Source organism: Pogona vitticeps, chromosome 2, assembly GCF_051106095.1.
Source record: "Pogona vitticeps strain Pit_001003342236 chromosome 2, PviZW2.1, whole genome shotgun sequence".
Taxonomy (NCBI): Eukaryota; Metazoa; Chordata; class Lepidosauria; order Squamata; family Agamidae; genus Pogona; species Pogona vitticeps.
Window position 1 is genome coordinate 233,183,823 of NC_135784.1, and position 23,409 is coordinate 233,207,231.

General features: G+C 38.8%; 1 protein-coding gene across 3 annotated transcripts in view; it reads left to right on the plus strand.

Annotated features, from left to right (window-relative positions):
- The window catches only part of SMC5 (structural maintenance of chromosomes 5), a 57,297-nt gene that overhangs the window by 5,492 nt on the left and 28,396 nt on the right, over window positions 1–23,409 (plus strand). For 2 of the 3 annotated variants that reach the window (XR_013541508.1, XM_020798631.3), the window contains exons 5-11: window positions 545–679; window positions 4,200–4,340; window positions 10,200–10,361; window positions 12,016–12,087; window positions 12,779–13,034; window positions 14,103–14,257; window positions 18,010–18,123. Coding sequence is in view for 2 of the 3 variants with exons in the window: in XM_020798631.3 (XP_020654290.3) it covers window positions 545–679; window positions 4,200–4,340; window positions 10,200–10,361; window positions 12,016–12,087; window positions 12,779–13,034; window positions 14,103–14,257; window positions 18,010–18,123 (1,035 nt within the window). In the remaining variant the exon portion in view is untranslated. The remainder of the gene's footprint in view (window positions 1–544; window positions 680–4,199; window positions 4,341–10,199; window positions 10,362–12,015; window positions 12,088–12,778; window positions 13,035–14,102; window positions 14,258–18,009; window positions 18,124–23,409) is intronic. The other variant, XM_072992198.2, reaches the window with a different exon arrangement.

The window sequence follows — 23,409 nt, forward strand, 5'->3', positions numbered from 1 at the left end:
CCACAAAGCTTTCATTCACATAGTTACATATTTCTACCTCCTGTACAAGTTTCCTTTGCTTGTGGTGTGCTTTTGCAAATCTGAACATTATGAGGCCCATTGAGTTGATCCATTCAGCATGAAGTAAAGCAGTCTTGTATCTTTTGCTATCAATCTGTTGCCAGTTTTCTCTAGGTTCCTGTGTGCATATACTGTAATACCAGCAGATAAAAGCTCCTTGATGAAAAATTATTAACGAGATATCTGTTGCTCATGTGATGCTTAATGGCTCTGTCTGGTGTTGAAAGGTCCTACTTTAGTCACAATGTCTTTACACCCGAAAGCATCTGCTGGGAGAGTAGAAGGTTCCCCCAAAGCCTGTGCAAGCTATTCCACAGCTTGAGTTCCATGAATTGAGGATTATGCTCTTTCAATTAGCAGTCCTGAGAAATAGTATACTGGATATTTGTACTAATTTAAAAAGTCAAACTAATTTAGCTTTTCATTTAACTGAATGCCTTTTTGTACACAAAATACTTCAGATATATTGCTTCTTACTCTGCAGGACAAGGTTGGAGAATTTGCAAAATTATCCAGGATTGAACTACTTGAAGCCACAGAGAAATCAATTGGTCCTCCAGAAATGTATAAATTTCACTGTGATCTAAAAAACTTCAGGCATAAAGAGCGCGAACTTGAGGCAAGTATGAGCGTCAGATTCTATGGAGGAATATCTGAGTTCCTTCATAGGGCTCTTGTTTTACAGAGTCCCTATGAGAGACTTAGAGATTTGTGTTTTATACACGTCTGATAAGGAATTTAATTGCAGTCACAGAAAGTATTGTACCTTGCTATATTCATTCAATTCATCCTTTCTGATACCCTTCAAAATCTTGAGCTAACATTCAAAAGTGAATCCTTTTCTTTAAAAGATTTATTTAGCAAGCCAGCAGTCCTGTAAATAAGAAACCCAAAATTTAAAATATATTTGGACTATATGAAAGTATATTAAAAAGACTAAATAAGTATATATTTCAAAATTCACAATCTCCTAATACAAAAACGTTGTAGTTCGTAAATATAAAGATAACATTTTAATATAGATACTCTATAGATATCTGATCTTTTATTCAAATAGCTTAGAACTTAAATTCAGTAAATCAAAGGATACCATATAAAGAATAATTACTTAGTAAAAAAGCTATTGGTTAGTAAAAATGAAATACATAAATTCTTATACAGGTCACTTAAAAATCTACAGTATTGCAATACATATTTGTATAATGAAGTTGAGCATGGCAGAATCTATAGTAAATAAGTCCGATCATATTACATAATTCTCACCCACTCTTAAGTGAGATTTCTCCCCCTTGTTTGTGAAAACAAGTTTCCTGCATCCTTTGAGATGTTCTCCAAACATGAGAGAAACTTCCGTTTTGATGTTACACTTAGTCAAAACAATCTAATGTGGAACTCTGGCTTTCTTGTTGGTATGGGGTGTCAACATGCCCTAATCTGTCTGAATGATGTTCTGGGGTAGCAGTCTCCTAGGTTAGCTGGGCTCTGTATTATCCCTTTCCTTTGGAGTACAATGTGGCTAGGTGATGTAATTTACTGACATTTCATTTGAACAGTACAATACTTTTTGAACATCTATTACATGCTTTTTACACTTTCCATGTTATAAAACATTTCCCATTTAAATTTCTTTTTTCCCTTCCATATATTTTTATTAAAATCCATAACTGACACGAGAAAGGTTTGTTTTCTTTATATGCATGTATCTGTGTCCATGTTTTACAAGATGTACTCTCTGCTTACCCATACATGAAATTAATCCTATACTTTAAAGATAAACACAGAAAATGTTACAGTTGTAAGAGGATAGTAGGTCAGGAGAAACTCTCTTTAATACTTAAAACATATGAAAAACATCCACAAGTCTTTCAGCTTTGAAAAAAACTACAGGCACAAATTTTTAAGAATATTTTAGTGTTGAACAAGTGGCAGATAACATGTTTAGGTCATGTTTCAAAGATGTTTTGAAATTGGAGGAGCATAAAAATACAATAGAAATATAATTTAAGAATCAAAAAGAGTAAGGAGTATGTTTTAATTACATTCTAAAAATGCAAGAGCTTATATCCTCACCAAACACAAACAGAAAGCAGAGCGCGTCTTTCAAAATTTCAACATTCTTAAAAGTAAAAATATATGAAAGTAAAATATATTACTTATTCTACAAATATGTGACATGGACACAACACAATTTTTTAAGTCCTCTAATTGTTCACCCAACTATCTACCAGTCTGAATCTATGAAAGGAAATCTGTGTTCTTGCTGCTGCTGCTACATGTTGTCTGATGGTTTCTGGGCTGCCAGTGTTCCTTAATGCCTGTGTCTGATATCTGACCTAGATTTACACTTGTTTATTATTCTGCTCTCAGCTGGCACACTTCTAGCAGCTCACTATCAGGAGATTTTCCTTCAATGGAAAACACCGTACTTAATTTTTCTATGGGGATCTACATTGCTTTTGCTTCCCCTGCAGACTCCTAAAGAATCAACTCATTATTTATATTTTGACTTGTTCCTTTGAACATCTGCTAATGTAGTAGATTCCATAGGAAACTCCTTGGGTACGACTTTGTTGGTGAAGGAATCTGGAAGGTATCATTGTGCTACACTTGCAGTGTAGTGCTCTAGAAGCCATGATCCAGGACTTTTCTCAACGTGTTCCTTGGCTTATCTGTGTTTACATGTCCATTCCCAAATCTTAGCTTGCTAGCAAAGATATGATTTAGTAGTCTGCTAATCAAACCTCATTTTTCAAACACACACATACAAAATGTACATTTTCAGAGTTGCATTTTCTACAGTTGCCTTAATTATCCTACCACGCGATACATAGAAAATACCAAACCTTGACACGGGAGCAGAAAAATACATTTCAGATTTTAAAATCTAGCTCCTGCTACCCACTGGCTTTTTGACTGCGCCTCCTTTGATTTAGATCTGTTCTTCTGTTGCCACTCTGATCCTATGGTTGTATTATTGTTACAACGTGCCATTTATAAAGTGCATTGAGTTCCCTAAGTGCTGGAATGGTATTAAAAAATGAGACAGCCCTTGCCCACAAATTTGCAATCTAATAGGTGGAAGAAGGAAAGGGGAGGCAAGTATCAGTACAGCTAATCTGTCTTCACCTGATAAGTGGCTCTAGGCTTATGCTCCCTTGCCCATGATATCCTTCTGGGAGGCATAATGGAGTCGTTTGAGGACCCCAGGTCTCTTGGCCAAAGGCAGAGATATATTGCATGCTGTAATTGGTTAGCGATGAAATTTTTTTAATGAAATGCTTTTGTTGCTGAAATGCTATTTGTTTTTTTAAAATTGGTTTGTCATTATGAACATGGTACTGTGCTATACTGCATTACTTTAAATTTAACATATGCTTTATTGTTTGTCTATAGAATTTTTATGTTATACAGTAGTTGGCTACTTTGAAATTTTTTTTCATAAGAGGAAGGAATGCTAGGATTTCCACTTTTAAAAAATTTGTCTGTTATGGTTCAGGCCAACATCGATTCCTATGATTGTTGTTTCCTGATTCTGGTTGTTTTAGTTCTGATCAGATGGAACTCTCGGTTGACACTAACACTTAACCATAGAGATATAGTCAGGGTTTGATGAAGAGAGTGGAACAGGAGATGTACATGGTCATGTGATACATTCAGATATTTTATCTACATTTAAGGAAGAGTGTGTTAGATATGTACCAGTTCTCTGTGAATAATTTATAATTGACTTGTGAGCTCTACTAATTTCTGTATTGGGAAAAGAAATGCATACTCTAAATATTTTAGAATAACTAGAGGAGATTCCTAGGGTAAAATATAACTGACCAAATGTTGCTATAGAGTATCTGTTTGCTATCCATTAATTCTCACTTTTGTAGGAAGTGGGGATATTGAATACACAGATCAAGCGTACAAGAAGTTTCATTGATTTTTTTCATCTAAATTAGATACCATGGAGATCATAAAGCTTCAATTATTTGTATTTCTAACTTGTTCTCTATAGAGTAAGATCCATCTGCCATTAGAGAAACAACCTGCTGCTTTGACATAAACCCTAATTTTTCTCATATGTTTGCTGGAATTACAAATAGGCCATGGGGTAGTTAGAAAATGAGAGCTAATTTTATTAATTCTGACAGAATGCATGGAAGGAGAAAAGTAACAACTTAGAGAAAATGAAGCAAAAGAATGAAAGGTATAAGCAAGATGTGGAGAGATACTACGAACGTAAACGCCATCTAGATAAAATTGCAGTGCTTGAGAGAAAAAGGCCCTGGGTGGTAAGTTCTCTTATTTTTTAAAAGATTTTTAAGTATTGTATACTGTTTCTAAAAAAAACCCCAAACCTACAATAAAACAGTGATAATATGATGAAGATGCTTGAATAAAGTATAGATCATCAAACATTAGAGGTATTAATGTGGGAAAGATACAACAAATGAACAGAGTACACAGAAACTTGTCTAGCTATAGAGCTTGTGTTTTGTCTACAGTTTTACAATAACATTGTTAAAGTCTCATCTTTATATAGCATAACTGCTTTGGTTGCTGATAGATGTGTATATGCTGTGTAGAATATAGTACTGGGTGTAGATATTCCTAAAAATTCGAACAGTTTGGTAGACTTTAGACCCTGAATCCTATATGGCACTGAGCAGTTGCATCAGAATTTTCAGACTCTTCCCCTTCCCCAGCAGCCTTTTGGAACTGCTGGTTTGAAAAATAGCTATGGCTGTTTTGTAGCCAGCCAGAACACTGGGCGGTTAAGGGGGCTGCAGCTGGGAGGAAGAATTGTGCTTCCTTTCTTATGCTAGATTTGTACCGGTGCAAGTGGATGTCCACCACTGGATAGAGGTATTGGTCTGCAAAAATAGGATTGAATGAATGATTGATTGAAGATGGACAAGAGAGTGAATAGGATCACCAGTAGTTGGGGACAATGTTTTCTTGCCTTACACACCTTCTACCTTAATCTTATGGCTATCAAATCCAAAATAATTTTAAAAACTAATAAAAGTTATACATGTGTGTGGTGCAAAAAGAAAAATAATAATCTTTTTTTCAGTTCTGAGGAGAAGGGCATCCAATCTCTTTTCTTCCAGTCTTCCACCTCCCACTGGTATGCCTGCTTAATCTAATGAGTAGTCTCAGGGAAGCTGAGAGAAATATCATTAGGAGACTAGACTCCAACCCTGGGTGGAATTTTTAAAGATGAGGCAGAAGTCTGAGATGCAAATGCAAACTGCAGCCAAGAAATCAGAAGACTGAAATTTGTAAGGGTGACTATGAAGGAACTAAAAATATTGTTACAAGTAAGAATGTGTCACTGGAGACCATACTGTTGTTTTCTTAATTGCTGCGTATAAATGTGAATAACTGACAAGGAAAAATGGATACGTGAAAAATGTGACATTGGAGGACAGTTTATAGATTCTGTGGACTACAGAAGAGACAAATAAAGGTGAGATCAAATTAAGCTTCTCATTAGAAGCAAATGCAGTATGAATAAACCAAGGCTATTGTAGCTGAGACATGTCATGAAAAGGCAGCAGTTCCTGGGAAACAACACTGCTAGGAAAATTTGACAGCAGTATGAAAAGAGGGTAAAAAGAACAGGAAATAGATTGACTGAGTAATTTGAAGTCATATTCCTTATTTTGCAAGACCTGTGTAGGGCTGTTAATGATAAGACCTTTTGAAGCTAGTTAATTTTTAGGGTTGCTGTAAATCTGATGTGACTTGATGGAACATGCCAGTCTTCTCCTCCTCCTGAGGCTACGGTGCCTTCCTACTCCCATCCTCTTCCTACAGCAATTCCTAGCTAGAACAGCTACCGTACTTGAGAGACTTTTCACAGAAGAGTCATACAAATTGTTCCAATTTACTGATACCTCCACTTTCTGGTTTTGCTCCAAATGTAAACTTTAAGAACATTTCTCAAACTAAAATATCCGTAGGAGTCTAGAAGTCTCTAGTTTTCATTTGTTGCAGGAATAGCAGTGACCTGTATAGACTGTGGGACAAGCAAGGCTGAGGAGAGTTGAGAAGGTTTTTGTTAAGGTATACAGGTGCTTTCATGTGTAATATTCTACTGAGATACTGGCCTTCAATCGGTGGAATGTCAAGCTTGGCTGTATGCATTTCGATTCTGGTTCAAGGTGATATATGCTCCCACAACCAGTGGGTATTTACTCTATCTACAAAAAGATATCTTTACCAGCTCATGGCATAAGAGGTTTACAGACAAATTACATCTTTTAGGCTTCTCTATGGACTGAGTCAGCCTTATGACACTACCAAGTTAATGCTTGTACAACTCATTAAAGATACAGATGTCCAGTATTCACTAGCATGTGCAGACAGGACCTGGTCACCAATGTACTTTGGTTTAAATTTTAACTTTCCCAAGTTAGCAAATTATCTATATCAAATTACAGTAGCAAGGTATTGTTTTGTCGTCTCAAGGGCTAGGTTTAATTGCTTTCCCTCAGCCTTGTTAAAAAGGCGCTTTAATAACATTCCCTATAGAGAAAGGATATGCCCCTATGGGGAAGAAACAGTTGAGTCCTTGGCACACACCATTCTAGAATGTAGCTTATATAGGTTCGAACGTATCCTTTACCTCTACCCAATAATGTGTAAATGTACTAGTGTATCTCCCACAAACTACCTGAAGTTTCTGCTGTCAGGAGAGAACCAATTAATAACACAGTCAGCGGCTAAATTTTTATTCTCAGTTTTAAGAATTCGTAAAATATTATATAAAGACAACCACCTGACACAAGTTTTATATTGTCAATATGTTCTAACAATTTACTTACTCTGTATATCTTTTTTGCTGTGGGTGGTGGTTGGAGTTTTTGTGTAGGTAAAAAAAGAGGCATAATCAAAACATTGGTAGACCGTGCAAATCGGAACTGTGAAGCTCAGTTTCTCAGCACTGAACTCAACCATCTGAATTGGGCCCTACAGGCAAATGGCTATTCCAAAAATGAAATCACAAGAGCCATCAAACCAAGAAAACAACACTGAACTGAAGAAGAAAAACAGCCACCCACAAATAAAGTATTTCTGCCATACATCAAAGGGGTCACGGACCGCATGGGGAAAATTTTGAAAAACACAACCTACAAACAGTATTCTAGCCCACCACAAAAATACAACAAATGTTACGGTCAGCAAAGGACAGAAGGGGCCCCCTCACCACTGCAGGAATATACTGGATACCTTGCAGTTGTGGCCAGGTATATATTGGAACCACAAAATGAAGCATCCACACCAGAATCGAAGAACATGAGAGGCACTGCAGATTAAAACAACCAGAAAAATCTGCAGTAGCTGAACATGCTCTAAAACAAACTGGACATGAAATTCTATTTCAAAATACTGAAATACTGGACAACACCAGCAATCATTACGTCAGACTGCACAGGGAAGCCATTGAAATCCACAAGCACCAGCAGAACTTCAACAGAAAAGAGGAAAGTGTGAAGCTCAACAAAACTTGGCTCCCAGCTCTCAAAAATACAGCTTGCAAAAGGTCAACGAACTCTACCCAGCCACAAGGACAGGGGATCACTACACACAAAATGCCAGCTAATGACACCCATCAACCACAGTGACAGATAATCTCTCCTCCTTAGCACAACAATACACCCACAACAAGACACATTAATCACTCATCTACAGAAAAAGACAAAAGCCTATCTCACAGCCATAAATACTGCACACCAGAGCACAGAGTGCTGTCCTCTGAAGATGCCGGCCACAGAGACTGGTGAAACTTTAGGAAGAATAACCTTCAGAGCACGGCCAAAGAGCCTGAAAAACCCACAACAACCATTAGATCCCGGCCGTGAAACCTTTCGCGAATACCGAAATAATAATTGCTTATTTGTAAATGAATGGTTGCCAATTTGTGGAGTGCTTGATGTTGGATTATAATTCTCAGAAGCGCCATCCACTGGCTTGGTTGAGACCTCTGGGTATTGTAGAAACATCATATTTGAAATACCAAGGTGAGAAGTCACTTGTATAGATCTAGTTCTCATGGAGAAGTGTATTGTACTTTTGTCTGGGGAAGAGAAGTATAGGTACATAGGCACAGTTTTAATGAGTAGAAAATATGTTGATATTACTTTCATGATGTTGTCTTTATAGTATTAGATAAATTGATGCTTCTCCCATTTGTTGAGAAAAGTAGTGATTCAAATTAACACATTAATGTTAACGTATTATAGTCACTAGAATGTATCTGGATTTAATGTTGATGTTTCCAGTGCAGAATGGCAGCATATCTGTGTTAAACCTGTAAAAGCTGTGTTAGATGTACCTTAGAGAATTTGTGTAAGGTGTTATGTTTGTGGTATTATGTATATTTCCTGTTTTGCAAGTCAAAATTAGAAAAATATTTCTGATGTATTGGATACCTGTTTGAGGTGCAGTAGGACAACAGTAATTTTGCTTAGTTGTTGGGAGTAATACAGCTCTATTAAACAACATTAGCAAGATATTTTGCAAGCCATACAAGGAGTGATAGGACACAAGATCTACCGTATTTTTCGCACCATAAGACACACTTTCCCCCCACAAAACGGGGGTGGAAAGTTTGTGCGTCTTATGGAGCGAAGAAAACAGATTATATTTTCCTGTTTTCTTCTCCTAAAAAATTAGTGCGTCTTATGGAAAGATGTGTCTTATGGAGCGAAAAATACGGTAGCTATCTCCAATGATAGCAGTTTTGGATTGTTTAATGAAGAAATGTTATAAGAAAACATTAAATAACGGTCATTTGGTATGTTAACTTTATAATGACATTAGAGTGGCAATTATTGATGAAGGAATGGATATACCTTTTGTTGTAATGTCATGGAGCAGGGTGTGGAAAGTAATGCTTGGGATTAAGTTACAGATATTTATATGAAACAAGTGATTCAGCATAAATATTTCTGAGAAATAAGTTAACATTTATTCAACACTGGTATTACTGTAAACAGTCGACAACCAGAGATGTTTTAGCAAACAGTTTAATCAATATTGTATGAATGAATATGAATGAATGTAATATAATTTAACAAAATGTTTGTTCTTATAAACAGTGAAATATATTATTTCATTTCATATTGTATAATATGCATATTCTTGAGTGTTTAATTGAATCTAACTGTGTCTTTCTAAAATCATTTTGGTCAGCAGTCTTAAGGAAATGTGGGACATAATTAAAATAAATTAATAATAATAATAAATGATCAGTTCTCAGTGTATGTGATGAGCCAATTGTGGTTGCTTAGTTACGCAGTCCTCATGAAGAAATCTGAAACAGGCTCAGCATTTCTTAACAGGAGTAGATGTCAGCTTTAGCAGCCTGGAGTGCACCAGCATGCTCTTGGCAGGGTTCTCTCTACCAGACTTAGGGATCCTGCCATAAGCTGTAAGAACTCTTAGGACAACAGAGTCAGCAGATACGCTTTTTAATTCTGCTCAAATGTGTATGAATGTACTCTTCACTCCTGCCATTATATAAAATTGAACTCTGTGATCCAGAGTAGTAATAGAGGTGGGTTTGTCCCATGAAGGAAAAAACTGCAGGATTTTTTTGGAAACAAGAAGGATGCATTATGAGGGCATATTATTCTAAATGTTGTCACTGTTTCTCAGTGGCAGAAATCCAGCATTATGTTGCAACTAGAATAGGCCAATTGAATCAATGGGGATTTGTTGAGTAAACTCCTCTGTAAATCTCATTTGATTCAAATGAGCTGCTGTAACTATGACTTACAGAGGAATTTACTCACTGCATCACCATTGATTCAGCTGGCCCAGTTTAGTGCAATTTACTATGCTAATCAACAGAATTTTGGCCTCTGTTCTGTTGTGAATTTCTTCTGCAAAACCACAAAGTAGAAGTGGAAATAAATAAATGTACTAGTAATACTATTAATAATGGTGCTGGAGCTTCTTTTGCTGAGTCGTGCAGTGTCTCCTGAAACTTAGAAAGTTATCTCTCATTATTCTGAAAGCAATCCTTTTGCATTTCCTGATGAAGTCAAAGGTTGAACAAAGTAGTGACATCAGATGATCCTTTTGATTGTTTGAAGAGGCGAGAATAATGCTTTTAATGGTTTTATATTTCTTTTTAGGTATATGATGATGTTTACAACCAGTATGAAGAGGTGAAAAAAAGTCGAGACCGTCAGAAAACAGAATTAAAAGAATTAAAAGAAACACTGTCTCCCATGATACGTCAGATCCAAGAGGCTGAGAAAGAGTGTGCAAGTCTGGATGTCAAAATCAGAGAGAAGGTCTGTATTTTAGATATGCAATGTTGGTGTGCTTGTAAGTGTCTTCGATATCTGTGTAGTTAATGTATATACATATAAGAGGTTTGGAACTATGGCCTGAGATACAATATAAAATTTAAAATGAAGGCTGTTCTAATAAATAATTAGAAATGAGTGAGTGGTTGGGTATTATGAAATGGAAAGCTCTACATAGTCTAGCTTCTCAATGACCCACCTGAGGGCATCCATTATCTATCATATTATCCAAATCTCAATGTGTCAGGGAATCAGACAGTGCACTATAATGCAGTATCCTGGATCACTGACTCTCTCCTGAGTGAGAATTCACAATTCAAATATATTTTCTCAGATCTTGCCAGGCTGTTGCCATGGCTGCCTTTCTTTTCTTTTCCTTTTTTGGACTTTAGATGCGAGAGCATGTTCTCCAGCTCAGGGTGTTGAGAGCTTCAGCTGGAGAACTGACCCTGAAGTACAGTAAACTGAAGTTAATGATATTTTGATCTGGCGTAAGACAGAAGTGCTCCCCAAACGTTTTTTAATTTTTATTTATTATTACTATTATTATTTTCCCCCCACCCCCGCTGCTGTGCCTCCAGATTTTGGCAGCCTGACAGTCAATTCAGTGATAGCAGGATGTGGTCTTGTTGCAAGTCTGACTCCTTTGGAGTCCTTTCCCAATAGTCTCTATGGCCCTCAGCACCTTTTCCCTCTAGGTGGGGGAAACCCAAGAAGGTTGCTAGAGGCGACAATCCACCAATTTCCCAAAGGCAGCTTGCCTGAAATCTGCTATCACTCCCAATAACCGTTTTATTAAAAATCGACATACAGATTGCACAGTAAGTGCCTGAGAAGTAAGGACTGGATTCAGAACCCTTGTCTGCTTTCTGTACTCCAAAATTATTTCAAGGCAAGGCAAGGATTTTTTTGCATTTTATTTAAGAAGAAAAAAATATAAAGAGTTAAGCAAAGAAGAGGTAAAGGATCAAATGCAAAACAATGAGAAAATAGTATACAGAAAAATAAACAGGCATTGGACAGATACAAAGAAATGTCACACTTAAAAAAATAAGAAAGAATTTAGCTACCCTAACTATACTGGTTACCTTACTGCTGAATGCTCTACTCATTGGAGTCTCCTTGGGAAGCTGCCCACGCCATTGTATGGGAAAAATAGAAGTATCCTTTCTGGAACTGAAGTACCAGGATAGGAATTGCTTTCTACATAAATGTGTCCAGTTTCACTTTGGGTCTAAGAGGGTGATTCAATATAGCTGCTAGTACTCATATTGTAAGTTACAGGTTTCACAAAAATAGCAGTCAGTTTTGTGTAAACTGGAAATTTTTATTTTGCAGGAACAGTTGCCATCAAGTGCAAATGCTATATGTAGGTCAGTTGCTCCAATCCAGTAGTAAGTAGCCACTAGAATATCACCCCATTGAATCATAAAATGGAAGCCTCTGTATAGAGGAGCTCACTCACATAATCCCTGTAATTCAGTGGGCCTACTTAGGTTGTGACTTACTACTGGATTTCAGCCAATGTGTTGTATAATAAAAAAAGTAGCAAACCGATGCTGGATGTGATTTTGTTGGATTTTGCTGGATAATTATATAATTTGATCTAATTCCTTTTTAAAATTCCTTTGCTCTATAGACTGCAGCTATTAAAGAAACTTCTGAGAAATGTAAACAACAGCAAGATGCTTTGGAGAGAAAAGACAAGCAGGTAAGACATATTATTGCCTTAAAACAATAGCAGCTAAAACCTTAATGGTGTCATAAATCTTGGCAATGTATTCCCATTACTCTTCCTTCTACTTGTGTTGATTTTGAAGATTTTCGTGTTAATTTTCTGGCATAGTGTTTCATTTTGTCACAGATTTTTCTGAATGCAAGGATTCTGCAGTAATAAACCCTACATATTTAACATTAAATCTTGACACATATTCCATGCCATTTTTACCCCTGATAGGATAATTTTCTTCTAAATATACAAAGACACTGGCCTATAAGAAGAAAGGGGCAGAGCTTAGTGGAAGAGATCTCATGTCTGTCACTGACATCTCCAAGCAGGGTTGAGAAACTACTTTCTGAACACAGAATATATTTGGCTAGGCTATCCACAATGCTGGATTCCATGGAACAATGCTTTGACTCATTCTAAGGCAAGTTCTTTGTTCCTGACAACAACACCTTAATTTAGGATGGGATCACTTTTCTTTCAAAGCAATACAGAATCACTTAGGTCTGGCGTTAGTTGATGGTAATAATTTTATTCAGGTGAACCGTAGCTTCTGTTTGTGTATCTATTTTAGCTAGAATATTATGAGGTCTTCGCTGTTGCCTTTTATTTCTGATTTGTAATGGAATAAAATTTTGTTGGTGGTATGCTTGGAAAAAAAATGTTTTTCTTTCAGATTGAGGAAGTTAAACTCGCTTTGAGGATGAAAAGAGAGGCAGAAACAGACAGGCAGAAAAGGATACAAAATACTCATAAGTTGATAGAAGACTTGACTAATGAGCTGAAAAATGCAGATAGTTCTGAGACTATTCAGCCTCTAATTGATTCTGTTAATGCTAACCTCAGACAGCTGGAGGAAGAGAGAGCAAGTATTGATGTTGAACTGAATGATTTGCTCAGAGAAAGGGAGAACCTGCTGAAGGACAAAAAAGGTATATGAGTATTGTCAATACTACCTGTAATTCCACTGAAATAGATTGCCTTGATAACTGACAACTATCTTGTCTCTCTAATATTGTAATTATAAAATCCCTTTCGACCCTTGTTATCACTTGGCTAGGATATTTTTGGATCTTGCTTTGTGTTTGTGGTCTTGATGTATTTAAGACTCCACTAATTCCGCCCCCCCCCCCCCAGTTCACAGCTTCTCGTTGCCAATGCTGAAGCTTTTTCAAATTTGGAGAACTTGGGTTTGCTTGATTTTTTTTTTTTTTGAGTCAGCTTTGGTAAAGAAGCTTTGAAATCCCTGCATTCATATGAGTGTCCTTGTATAGCCTTTTGAATCTCGACAAAGTAACTGCCAAAGGTTTAAGCTAGTGTAGAGATTGGTGTTGGGGCATGGGATGGCTATTGGTCTAACAAGATCTAGTTTATTAGTCATTATGGAAGAGATGGTGATAAAAAAATTTGAACTTGACATCCTGGGCTGATAAAAAGGTAAAGGTAAAGGTTCCCCTTGACAATTTTTGTCCAGTCGTGTCCGACTCTAGGGGGCGGCGCTCATCCCGCGCTTCAAACCATAGAGCCAGCGTTTGTCCAAAGACAATCTTTCCGTGGTCACATGGCCAGTGTGATTTAGACACGGAACGCTGTTTACCTTCCCACCGAGATGGTACCTATTTATCTACTCGCATTTGCATGCTTTCGAACCGCTAGGTTGGCGGGAGCTGGGACAGGCGACGGGTGCTCATTCCGTCGCGTGGATTCGATCTTACAACTGCTTGGTCTTCTGACCCTGCAGCACAGGCTTCTGCGGTTTAGCCCACAGCGCCACCACGTCCCTCCTGGGCTGATACTGGACTCTTTTGCAAGAAATCCACATAGATCTCCTGACTGGCTGCTTACAATAGTCATTCCCTGGTGGAAGAAAGTGAAAAGTCCATGGATCGCATTATAAAGATTGGGTCAAGACACCTTGTCAGTCTAGTAACGAGTTAGTGCCTTTACTTGTGATTATGAAATACAACAAACATGCTTTTAAAACTGTTTCAAAATTTCAGGGGTTGTTGATCGTATTGTGCAATTTGAAAATTTGATGGCTCAGAAGGAAGAGAAGCTCAAGGGGAGATTTCGAGACACATACACTGCTCTTTTGTGGCTAAGACAGAACAGAGGCCGGTTTAAAAGATGTGTCTGTGAACCTATGATGCTTGCAGTAAGTGGATTCATTTCAATATTTCACTGCTTAGTCATCACTAAAATTTGAATGCCATTTCTACTGTAACCTGATTTCTTCTTGAATAATCTATTGTTTTAATAAAAATTCTCAGTTTTGGTATGCCTGTTTTTGAAAGCCTTGTTTGTGTGGGTTCCATTTGTCCCATATTTTTGTAGTACGGAATAGTACAGAATATTTTGTCTGAAACATTTGGATTTTTAGGATTATTTATCACATGTCATAAAATAATAGATGTTCAACCACCTTTTTCTGGCGGGCTTCTTTAGGTAGAAGAGACTCCTTTCACTTTACCTTCACCATCACTCAGGTTAAAGAGCTTCCCAGTAAAGCATTGAAAACATAGTATGGGAGGCCTTAAGTATTTTTATCTTTACAGCTGGTTTTATCTCAAACAGTCTTAAGTTAGTCACTTCTTTTGAATAAATAATAAAGTTTGAAGGGGGCTATAAGGCTGTTGAGGCGAACCCCCTGCTCAGTGCAGAAATACAAATTAAAGGACATCTGCCAGGTGGTTGTCTACATTTTTCTTGAATGCCTCCAGTGTTGGAGCACTCACAACCTCTTGAGGTAATTGATTCCTTTGCTGTAATGCTCTAACAGTTAGGATTTTGCCCTGATATTCAGTTGAAATCTGGCTTCCTTTAACTTGAGCCCATTATTGCATGTCCTGCACTCAGAGATGATAGAAAAAGACCCTGCCCCTCCTCTGTATGACATCCTTTCAGATATTTGAAAACTGCTACCATATTTCCCCTGTCTTCTTTTATCAAGGCTAAACATACCAAGTTCTTTCAGTCTTTTCTCACAGGGCTTGGTTTATAGCCCCCTGATCATCCTTGTTGTGCTTCTCTGAACTTCTTCCAATTTGTCAGCATCCTTATTGAAGTGTGGTATCCAGAACTGGACACAGAACTCAAGGTGAGGACTAACCAGTGCTGAATAGAGGGGAACTAGTACCTCATGAGATTTGGAGACTATACTTTTGTTAATGCATCCTAAAATAGCATTTTCCTTTTTTTGTAGGCACATCACACTGTTGACTCATATTCAGCTTGTGATTTACAGTGACTCCAAGATCCTTCTCGTTCATAGTGTTGCTGAGCCAAGTATCCCCCATCTTGTAACTGTGTGTTTGGTTTCTTTTTCCTAGGTGAAATACTTTGCACTTATTCCTGCTAAATTTCATTCTGAATTGGTTGTTTCATCTTGTTTCTAAAAATTTTAAAAATGTTATATTAAAGTTTTAAATGAGATTTGTTTATCTTGTTCAAATAATTTCATTTTGTGACGGTATAATAGTTATTAGATTAAGCTAACTGTAAGCATATTCTGATCAAACGACAACTAGGTTATCTTTCAGCCTGATTAATCAAGTAATGTTTAGAATATCCAAAGGAAGTTATATCATCATTATTAGGTCAAATTAATTGTAGGTGTAATCTGATCAAAGGACAACTAGCTAATTGTTAGCCTGGTTAATCATGGCAATTTTTAAAGTATCCAAATGAGTTTGTTCCTAATCTTTACTGTCCACTACAGCACGTATGGGACAGAAATGCTTGGGAACATGCAAGATTTTTAAAAAACTTCCCCTTCCTCCTCAAACACCACCAGTTGGGCCCTCCTTCTCAAATAATATGAGTAGCCTTTAGGTTTATTGAGACAGAATTCTATAATTTATTGAGCTATCAGGACCAAATAATTGTTTATCAATATTTCTAACAACACATTTTTCATGTATCCTATAGGGAATGTTGGATGCCACCTATTATTCATAAACTCTGGATTCCTTCTCACCATACTTTTGTATTGTGGAAACTGTTTTCAATGCAGTTGATTCTTCTGCTGCTGAAGTAGTGTGAGACGCTTTCTACTGTAATTCATCTTTACACCAGTGTTGCCTTTCCAGAATCTGAGTTGACATTGCTGTGAGGAGAGGTGGGCTGTTCCCCATGACCTATCATATTTATCTGAGCACAGCAGTTCCATGATCCAAAGAAAAAGGAAAAACAGGACCACAGTGCTATGAACCAAGCTACTGTGTTTTTCCTGAAAATAAGACAGGGTCTTATATTAATTTTTGCTCCAAAAAACGCATTAGAGCTTATTTTCAGGGGACTTTAATTTTTTTTCATGTACAACCATCTACATTCATTCAAATACAGTCATGTCATCTTCTTCTGGTTGCTGCACAGTGGTGGAGGGCCGGGTTTGACTTAATTGGGGCTTATTTTTGGGGTAGCGCTTATATTATGAATGTCCTGAAAAATCGTACTACGACTTATTTTCAGGTTAGGTCTTATTTTTGGGGAAACAGGATATCAATTAAGGGAGAACATTTTATTTCAACATAATGTTTACACCATTTTGAACAATGGGTCACAAATTTGACCCCAGTTTTGATAAATGCTTTTATGACATGGTAGATATTTAAATTTCTATTTTCATTAATAAGAAAATTAATGGAAATATAGCTTCATGTTAGATGGTAGGAATGCTGTAGACATAATATATCTTGACTTCAACAAAGCTTTTGACAAAGTGTCCCATGAAATTCTGATTACGACACTAATTAAGTGTGGGTTGGAAAGAACAACTGTGAGATGGATACACAATTGATTACAGAACTGTACTCACAAGAGTGCTTATAAATAGCTCCCTCTGAAAGTAGGAGTAAGTAAGCAGCAGGGTACCACAATGCTTATTTCTGGGCATGGTGTTCTTCAACATTTGTATAACAGTTTGGTTAAAGAGGTGTGGGAAATGCTTGTCAGATATTTGGGTGACAAAAAAATTAGGTGGAATACTAATACCTGTAAGGTAAGGTAAAGGTTCCCCTTGACAATTTTTTTTTTTTGTCCAGTCGTGTCCGACTCTAGGGGGCGGCGCTCATCCCGCTCTTCAAGCCATAGAGCCAGCGTTTTGTCCAAAGACAATCTTTCCGTGGTCACATGGCCAGTGTGATTTAGACACGGAACGCTGTTTACCTTCCCACCGAGGTGGTCCCTAATTATCTACTTGCATTTGCATGCTTTCGAACCGCTAGGTTGGCGGGAGCTGGGACAAGCGACGGGTGCTCATTCCGTTGCGTGGATTCGATCTTACGACTGCCGGATCTTCTGACCCTGCAGCACAGGCTTCTGCGGTTTAGCCCACAGTGCCACCAAGTCCCTCACTCTGTACTCTTGAAGAAAACATTTCTTTTAAAAAAAGATCTTGATAGGCTCAAACACTCGGCTCAGAAGAACACAAAGAAATTTAACAGGGATAAATGCAAAGTTCTACACCTAGGAAAAAGAAACTAAATGCAGAGTTACAAGATGGGTGAAAGATCTGTTCCCAGTATTTCCAGAGTATAGGATACATAATAATGGGCTCAAGTTACAGGAATCCAGATTTTAGTTGAATAAGAAAAAGTCATTTTACGAAAAACACAAATGGATACAAAGGCTCTGTGTGTATCTACACATACGCACATGCAATGTTGTTAATGCTAGATTATATACAATTCACTACTTCTTGCTGAACATTTTCAACACCATGGCATGTTATGTCAGATTATCTATTATACATACGTATTTCCCTTCATTTAGAAAATGTACTTCAGTGCTTGTTGGAAAGACAGATATTTTCTGACATACAGATATATTTATTTTACCTTCAGGTGGAATTGCTTTATTTAATTTCAGAAGTCTTTTGTCACTCATCTTGTGTTTCTCCTCCCACAGATCAATATGAAAAATCACAGACATGCTAAATATGTAGAAAACCACATTTCATCTAATGACCTGAGGGCCTTTGTCTTTGAAATCCAAGAAGATATGGAAGTTTTCCTACGGGAGGCAAGAACTTAAGCATATGATTAAAAAGTGGTTACTGCTGTAGTCTCAAAAATATAATGAGCTGTATCCAGTGCTGTCCTTGTGCCTGTAGAAGTGATTTCTAGTGCCAGTAATTTCTACTGGCACAGCTCCCTGAAAACCTCTAGGAGAGGGATAGAAGGTTCCCTGTAGCAAATGTTTGGCACTGGAGAGGGCTGCGGAGTAAGAGGCCAAAAATCTCTTCGTTATCGCCAGCATCCTTTAGTCCATTCTTTTCAGTGTCACAAAACTAGCATTGTTGTTGTTTAGTCATTTAGTCGTCTCCGACTCTTTGTGACCCCATGGACCAGAGCACGCCAAGCCCTCCTGTCTTCCACTGCCTCCCGGAGCTGGGCCAAATTCATGTTGGTCGCTTCAATGACACTGTCCAACCATCTCATCCTCTGTCATCCCCTTCTCCTCTTGCCCTTACATTTTGCCAACATCAGGGTCTTTTCAAGGGAGTCTTCTCTTCTCATGAGCTAGCCAAAGTATTGGAGCCTCAGCTTCAGGATCTCTCCTTCCAGTGAGCATTCAGTGTTGATTTCCTTTAGAATGGATAGGTTTGTTTTCCTTGCAGTCCAGTGGACTCTCAAGAGTCTCCTCCAGCACCACAATTCAAAAGCATCAATTCTTCGGCGGTCAGCCTTCTTTATGGTCCAGCTCTCACTTCCGTACATCACTACAGGAAAAACCATAGCTTTGACTATTCGGACTTTTGTTGGCAAGGTGATGTCTCTGCTTTTTAAGATGCTGTCGAGGTTTGTCATCGCTTTCCTCCCAAGAAGAAGGCGCCTTTTAATTTCGTGGCTGCTGTCACCATCTGCAGTGATCATGGAGCCCAAGAAAGTAAAATCTGTCACTACCTCCATATCTTCCCTTTCTATTTGCCAGAACGTGATGGGACCAGTGCCCATGATCTTAGTTTTTTTTTATGTTGAGCTTCAGACCATTTTTTGAGCTCTTCTCTTTCACCCTCATTACAAGGTTCCTTAATTCCTCCTCACTTTCTGCCATCAGAGTGGTATCATCTGCATATCTGAAGTTGTTGATATTTCTTCTGGCAATCTTAATTCTGGCTTGGGATTCCTCCAGTTCGGCCTTTCACATGATGTACGGTGGTGCCTCGTATAACGAGCACCTCGTTTAACGACAAATCCGCATAGTGATGCGGATTTTGCGATCGCAAAGCGATTTTTCCCCACAGGCCCCATTTCCCCCCAGCTGACTGGCGGGCGCTTCGGAGTGACCGCGGTGGAGGCTTATTGGGTGGGCGCTCCGAAGCAAGCGCCACCCAGCTGGGGGAGAAGGCTTCGGAGCGACCGCGTCGGAGGCTTACCCGGCGGTCGCTCCGATGCCAGCGCCGGCCAGCTGGGGGGAGAGGGCTTTGGAGCAACTGCGGTGGAGGCTTACCAGGCGGTCGCTCCCAAGCCAGCGCCGTCCAGCTGGGGGAAAATGGCCGCCCGCAGCGTTTTCGCGCCTTGCTTACTGAGGCGGCAAAATGGCGGCCAGATGGGGGATTCTTCGCTTACTGGTGAGTTATTCCCCAATAGGAACACATTAAATGGAGTTTAATGCGTTCCTGTGGGTTCCCCCCCCGCATAGCGAAGAATCCGGATAGCGACGTTAATCCTCGAACGGATGAACGTCGCTATGTGGGGCACCACTGTATTCTGCATATAGGTTAAATAAGCAGGGGGACAATATACAGCCTTGTCGTACTCCTTTCCCAATTTTGAACCAATCAGTGTTTCTGTATGCAGTTCTAACTGTTGCTTCCTGTCCCACATATAGGTTTCTCAGGAGATAGATAAGGTGGTCAGGCACTCCCATTTCTTTAAGGACTTGCCATAGTTTGTTGTGGTCGACACAGTCAAAGGCTTTTGCATAGTCAATGAAGCAGAAGTAGAGGTTTTTCTGGAACTCTCTGGCTTTCTCCATAATCCAGCGCATGTTAGCAATTTGGTCTCGAGTTCCTCTGCCCCTTTGAAATCCGGCTTGCACTTCTGGGAGTTCTCGGTCCACATACTGCTGAAGCCTACCATGGAGGATTTTGAGCATAACCTTGCTAGCATGGGAAATTAGTGCAATTGTACGGCACTGCCCTTCTTTGGGATTGGTATGTAGACTGATCTTTTCCAGTCCTCTGGCCACTTGAGTTTTCCAAACTTACTGGCATATTGAACAGCATCATCTTTTAAGATTTTAAATAGTTCCACTGGAATGCCATCACCTCCACTGGCCTTGTTGTTAGACAAGGCCCACTTGACTTCACTCTCCAGGATGTCTGGCTCAAGGTCAGCAACCACACTATCTGGGTTGTCCAGGATATCCAAATCTTTCTGGTATAGTTCTGTGTATTCTTGCCACCTCTTCTTGATGCCTTCTGCTTCTGTGAGGTCTCTCCCATTTTTGTCCTTTGTCATGTTCATCTTTGCATAAAATGTTCCTTTAATATCTCCAATTTTCCTGAACAGATCTCTGGTTTTTCTTTTTCTATTATTTTCCTCTATTTCTTTGCATTGTTCATTTAAGAAGGCCCTCTTGTCTCTCCTTGCTATTCTTTGGAAGTCTACATTCCATTTTCTGTAACTTTCCCTATCTCCCTTGCATTTTGTTTCCCTTCTCTTTTCTGCTATTTGTAAGGCCTCATTGGACAGCCACTTTACTTTCTTGCATTTCCTTTTCTTTGGGATGGTTTTTGTTGCTGCCTCCTGTACAGTGTTATGAGCCTCTATCCAAAGTTCTTCAGGCACTCTGTCCACCAAATCAAGTTCCTTAAATGTGTTCTTCAATTCCACTGTGTATTCATATGAGATTTGGTTTAGATTATACCTGACTAGCCCAGTGGTTTTTCCTACTCCTTTGAGTTTAAGCTTGAATTTTGCTATGAGAAGCTGATGATCAGAGCCACAATCAGCTCCAGGTCTTGGTTTTGCTGACTGTATAGAGCTTCTCCATCTTTGGCTGCAGAGAATATAATCAATCTGATTACGGTATTGCCCATCTGGTGATTTCCATGTGTAGAGTCACCTCTTGTGTTGTTGGAAAAGAGTGTTTGTGATGACCAGCTGGTTCTCTTGACAAAACTCTATGAGCCTTTGCCCTGCTTCGTTCTGAACTCCAAGGCCAAAGTTACCTGTTCTTCCTTTTATCTCTTGCCTCCCTACTTTAGCATTCCAATCCCCTAGAATGAGAAGAACATCTTTCTTTGGTGTCAGTTCTAGAAGGTGTTGTAGGTCTTCATAGAATTGGTCTATTTCAGTCTCCTCAGCATTGGTGGTTGGTGCATAAACTTGGATTATTGTGATGTTGAAAGGTCTGCCTTGGATTCGTATTGACATCATTCTATCATTTTTGAGATTATATCCCATTACAGCTTTTCCCACTCTTTTGTTGACTATGAGGGCTACTCCATTCCTTCTACGGGCTTCTTGCCCACAATAGTAGATATGGTAATCATCTGAATTGAATTCGCCCATTCCTGTCCATTTTAGTTCACTGATGCCCAGGATGTCAATGTTTATTCTTGCCATCTCCTGTTTGACCACATCCAGCTTACCAAGGTTCATAGATCTTACATTCCAGGTTCCTATGCAGTATTTTTCTTTGCAGCATCGGACTTTCCTTTCACTTCCATGCGCGTCCACAGCTGAGCGTCCTTTTGGCTTTGGCCCAACCACTTCATTAACTCTGGAGCTACTTGTACTTCTCCTCCGCTCTTCCTCAGTAGCATGTTGGACACTTTCCGACCTGAGGGGCCCATCTTCCAGCGTCATATCTTTTAGCCATTTGTTTCTGATCATGGGGTTTTCTTGGCAAAGATACTGGAGTGGCTTGCCAGTTCCTGCTCCAGGTGGATTGCGTTTAGTCGGAACTCTCTATGACCTGTCCGTCTTGGATGTCCCTGCACGGCATAGCCCACAGTTTCTCTGAATTACTCAAGCCCCTTCGCCACGACAAGGCAGCAATCCATGAAGGAAAGTGTTGCTAATTTTTCTTGTCAAATGTGTTTCATTGGATAATGTTTTTGCAGCACCAACAAGAAGTGACTCAGATATCATACCGTTTAGGAATTGCCTTGTTAAAGAGGAGTACAGTAGATTCCCCCCACCCCATATCCACAAGGGATTGCTTCCAAGCCACCTTGTGGATGCTTAAAAAGTGTGGATAGTAGTAAACACGTAGCAAACATCTAGTAAATATGCTTTTAAACTTTAATTCATTAATTTCTTACTTGTATAGAAATAGAAACTTTTTAAAATCAGAAACCTTCCCTCTTCTACCAAGCTAGCAATTCTTCTGTAGCTCCTCTGTGAAACTTTGCTTCAGGTATTCTGAAGATTAGGCCAGGATCCCAGGAATGAATCTACTGGAGCTTAAACTGTTTTTGGTGATCCAGTTTCAGGGAGCAAACACTTAGATTTTAAACTTTAATGTATTAATTCCTTACTTGTATGGAAATAGGAACATTTTCCCTGCAAGAAACCTCCCCCCACTTCTATCAAGCTAGCAAGAATTCTCCGCTAGCTTCTCTGTGAAATTTTGTTCCAGGCATTCTGAAAAACTTGCCTGGATCCAAGGAAACATTATGAACACTATGTTTTTAAAACTTTGTTTTTAAACTTTAATTCATTAATTTTTCACTTGTATGGAAAGAGGAACTTTTTTTAATCAGAAACCTTCCCCCTTCTACCAAATTGGCAATTCTTCTGTAGCTTCTCTGAAACTTTACTTCAGGCATTCTGAAGATCTGACCTGGATCCGAGGAATGGATCTGCAGAATTTAAACAGCTTCTTGTGATCTGATTTTATTGAATGCAGGTGATGGTGAATAAATGAATCCATGGATACTGGTCCCGTGGATACTGGGGTTTTGTTGTAAAACTAAATATATTTTTCTGCTAAATCTGCTGTCTCATTTACCCATATCTGAGAAGAAGTCCCATTTTAAAAACTGATTTGCCTCAAATTTCCCTTGTACGCTCTGTGGGGAGTGAGAGCATTCTTGCTATGGGTGGAGGAAACTCCCTCCAAAGGATTTTTAATACAGTGGTGCCTCGCTTAACGGGTGCCCCGTTTAATGACGAATCTGCATAGCGATTAAGTTTTTGCGATGATTTAAATGGTAAAAAATCACTTTGCGACGATCGGTACGCTGTTTCCCTTCCCGATGTTCGCATAGCGATGATTTTAGAACAGCTGATCGGCGGTTCCAAAAGGGTCGCCGGGTAAAAAAATGGCCGCCCGCTGTGTTTTCGCGCCCAT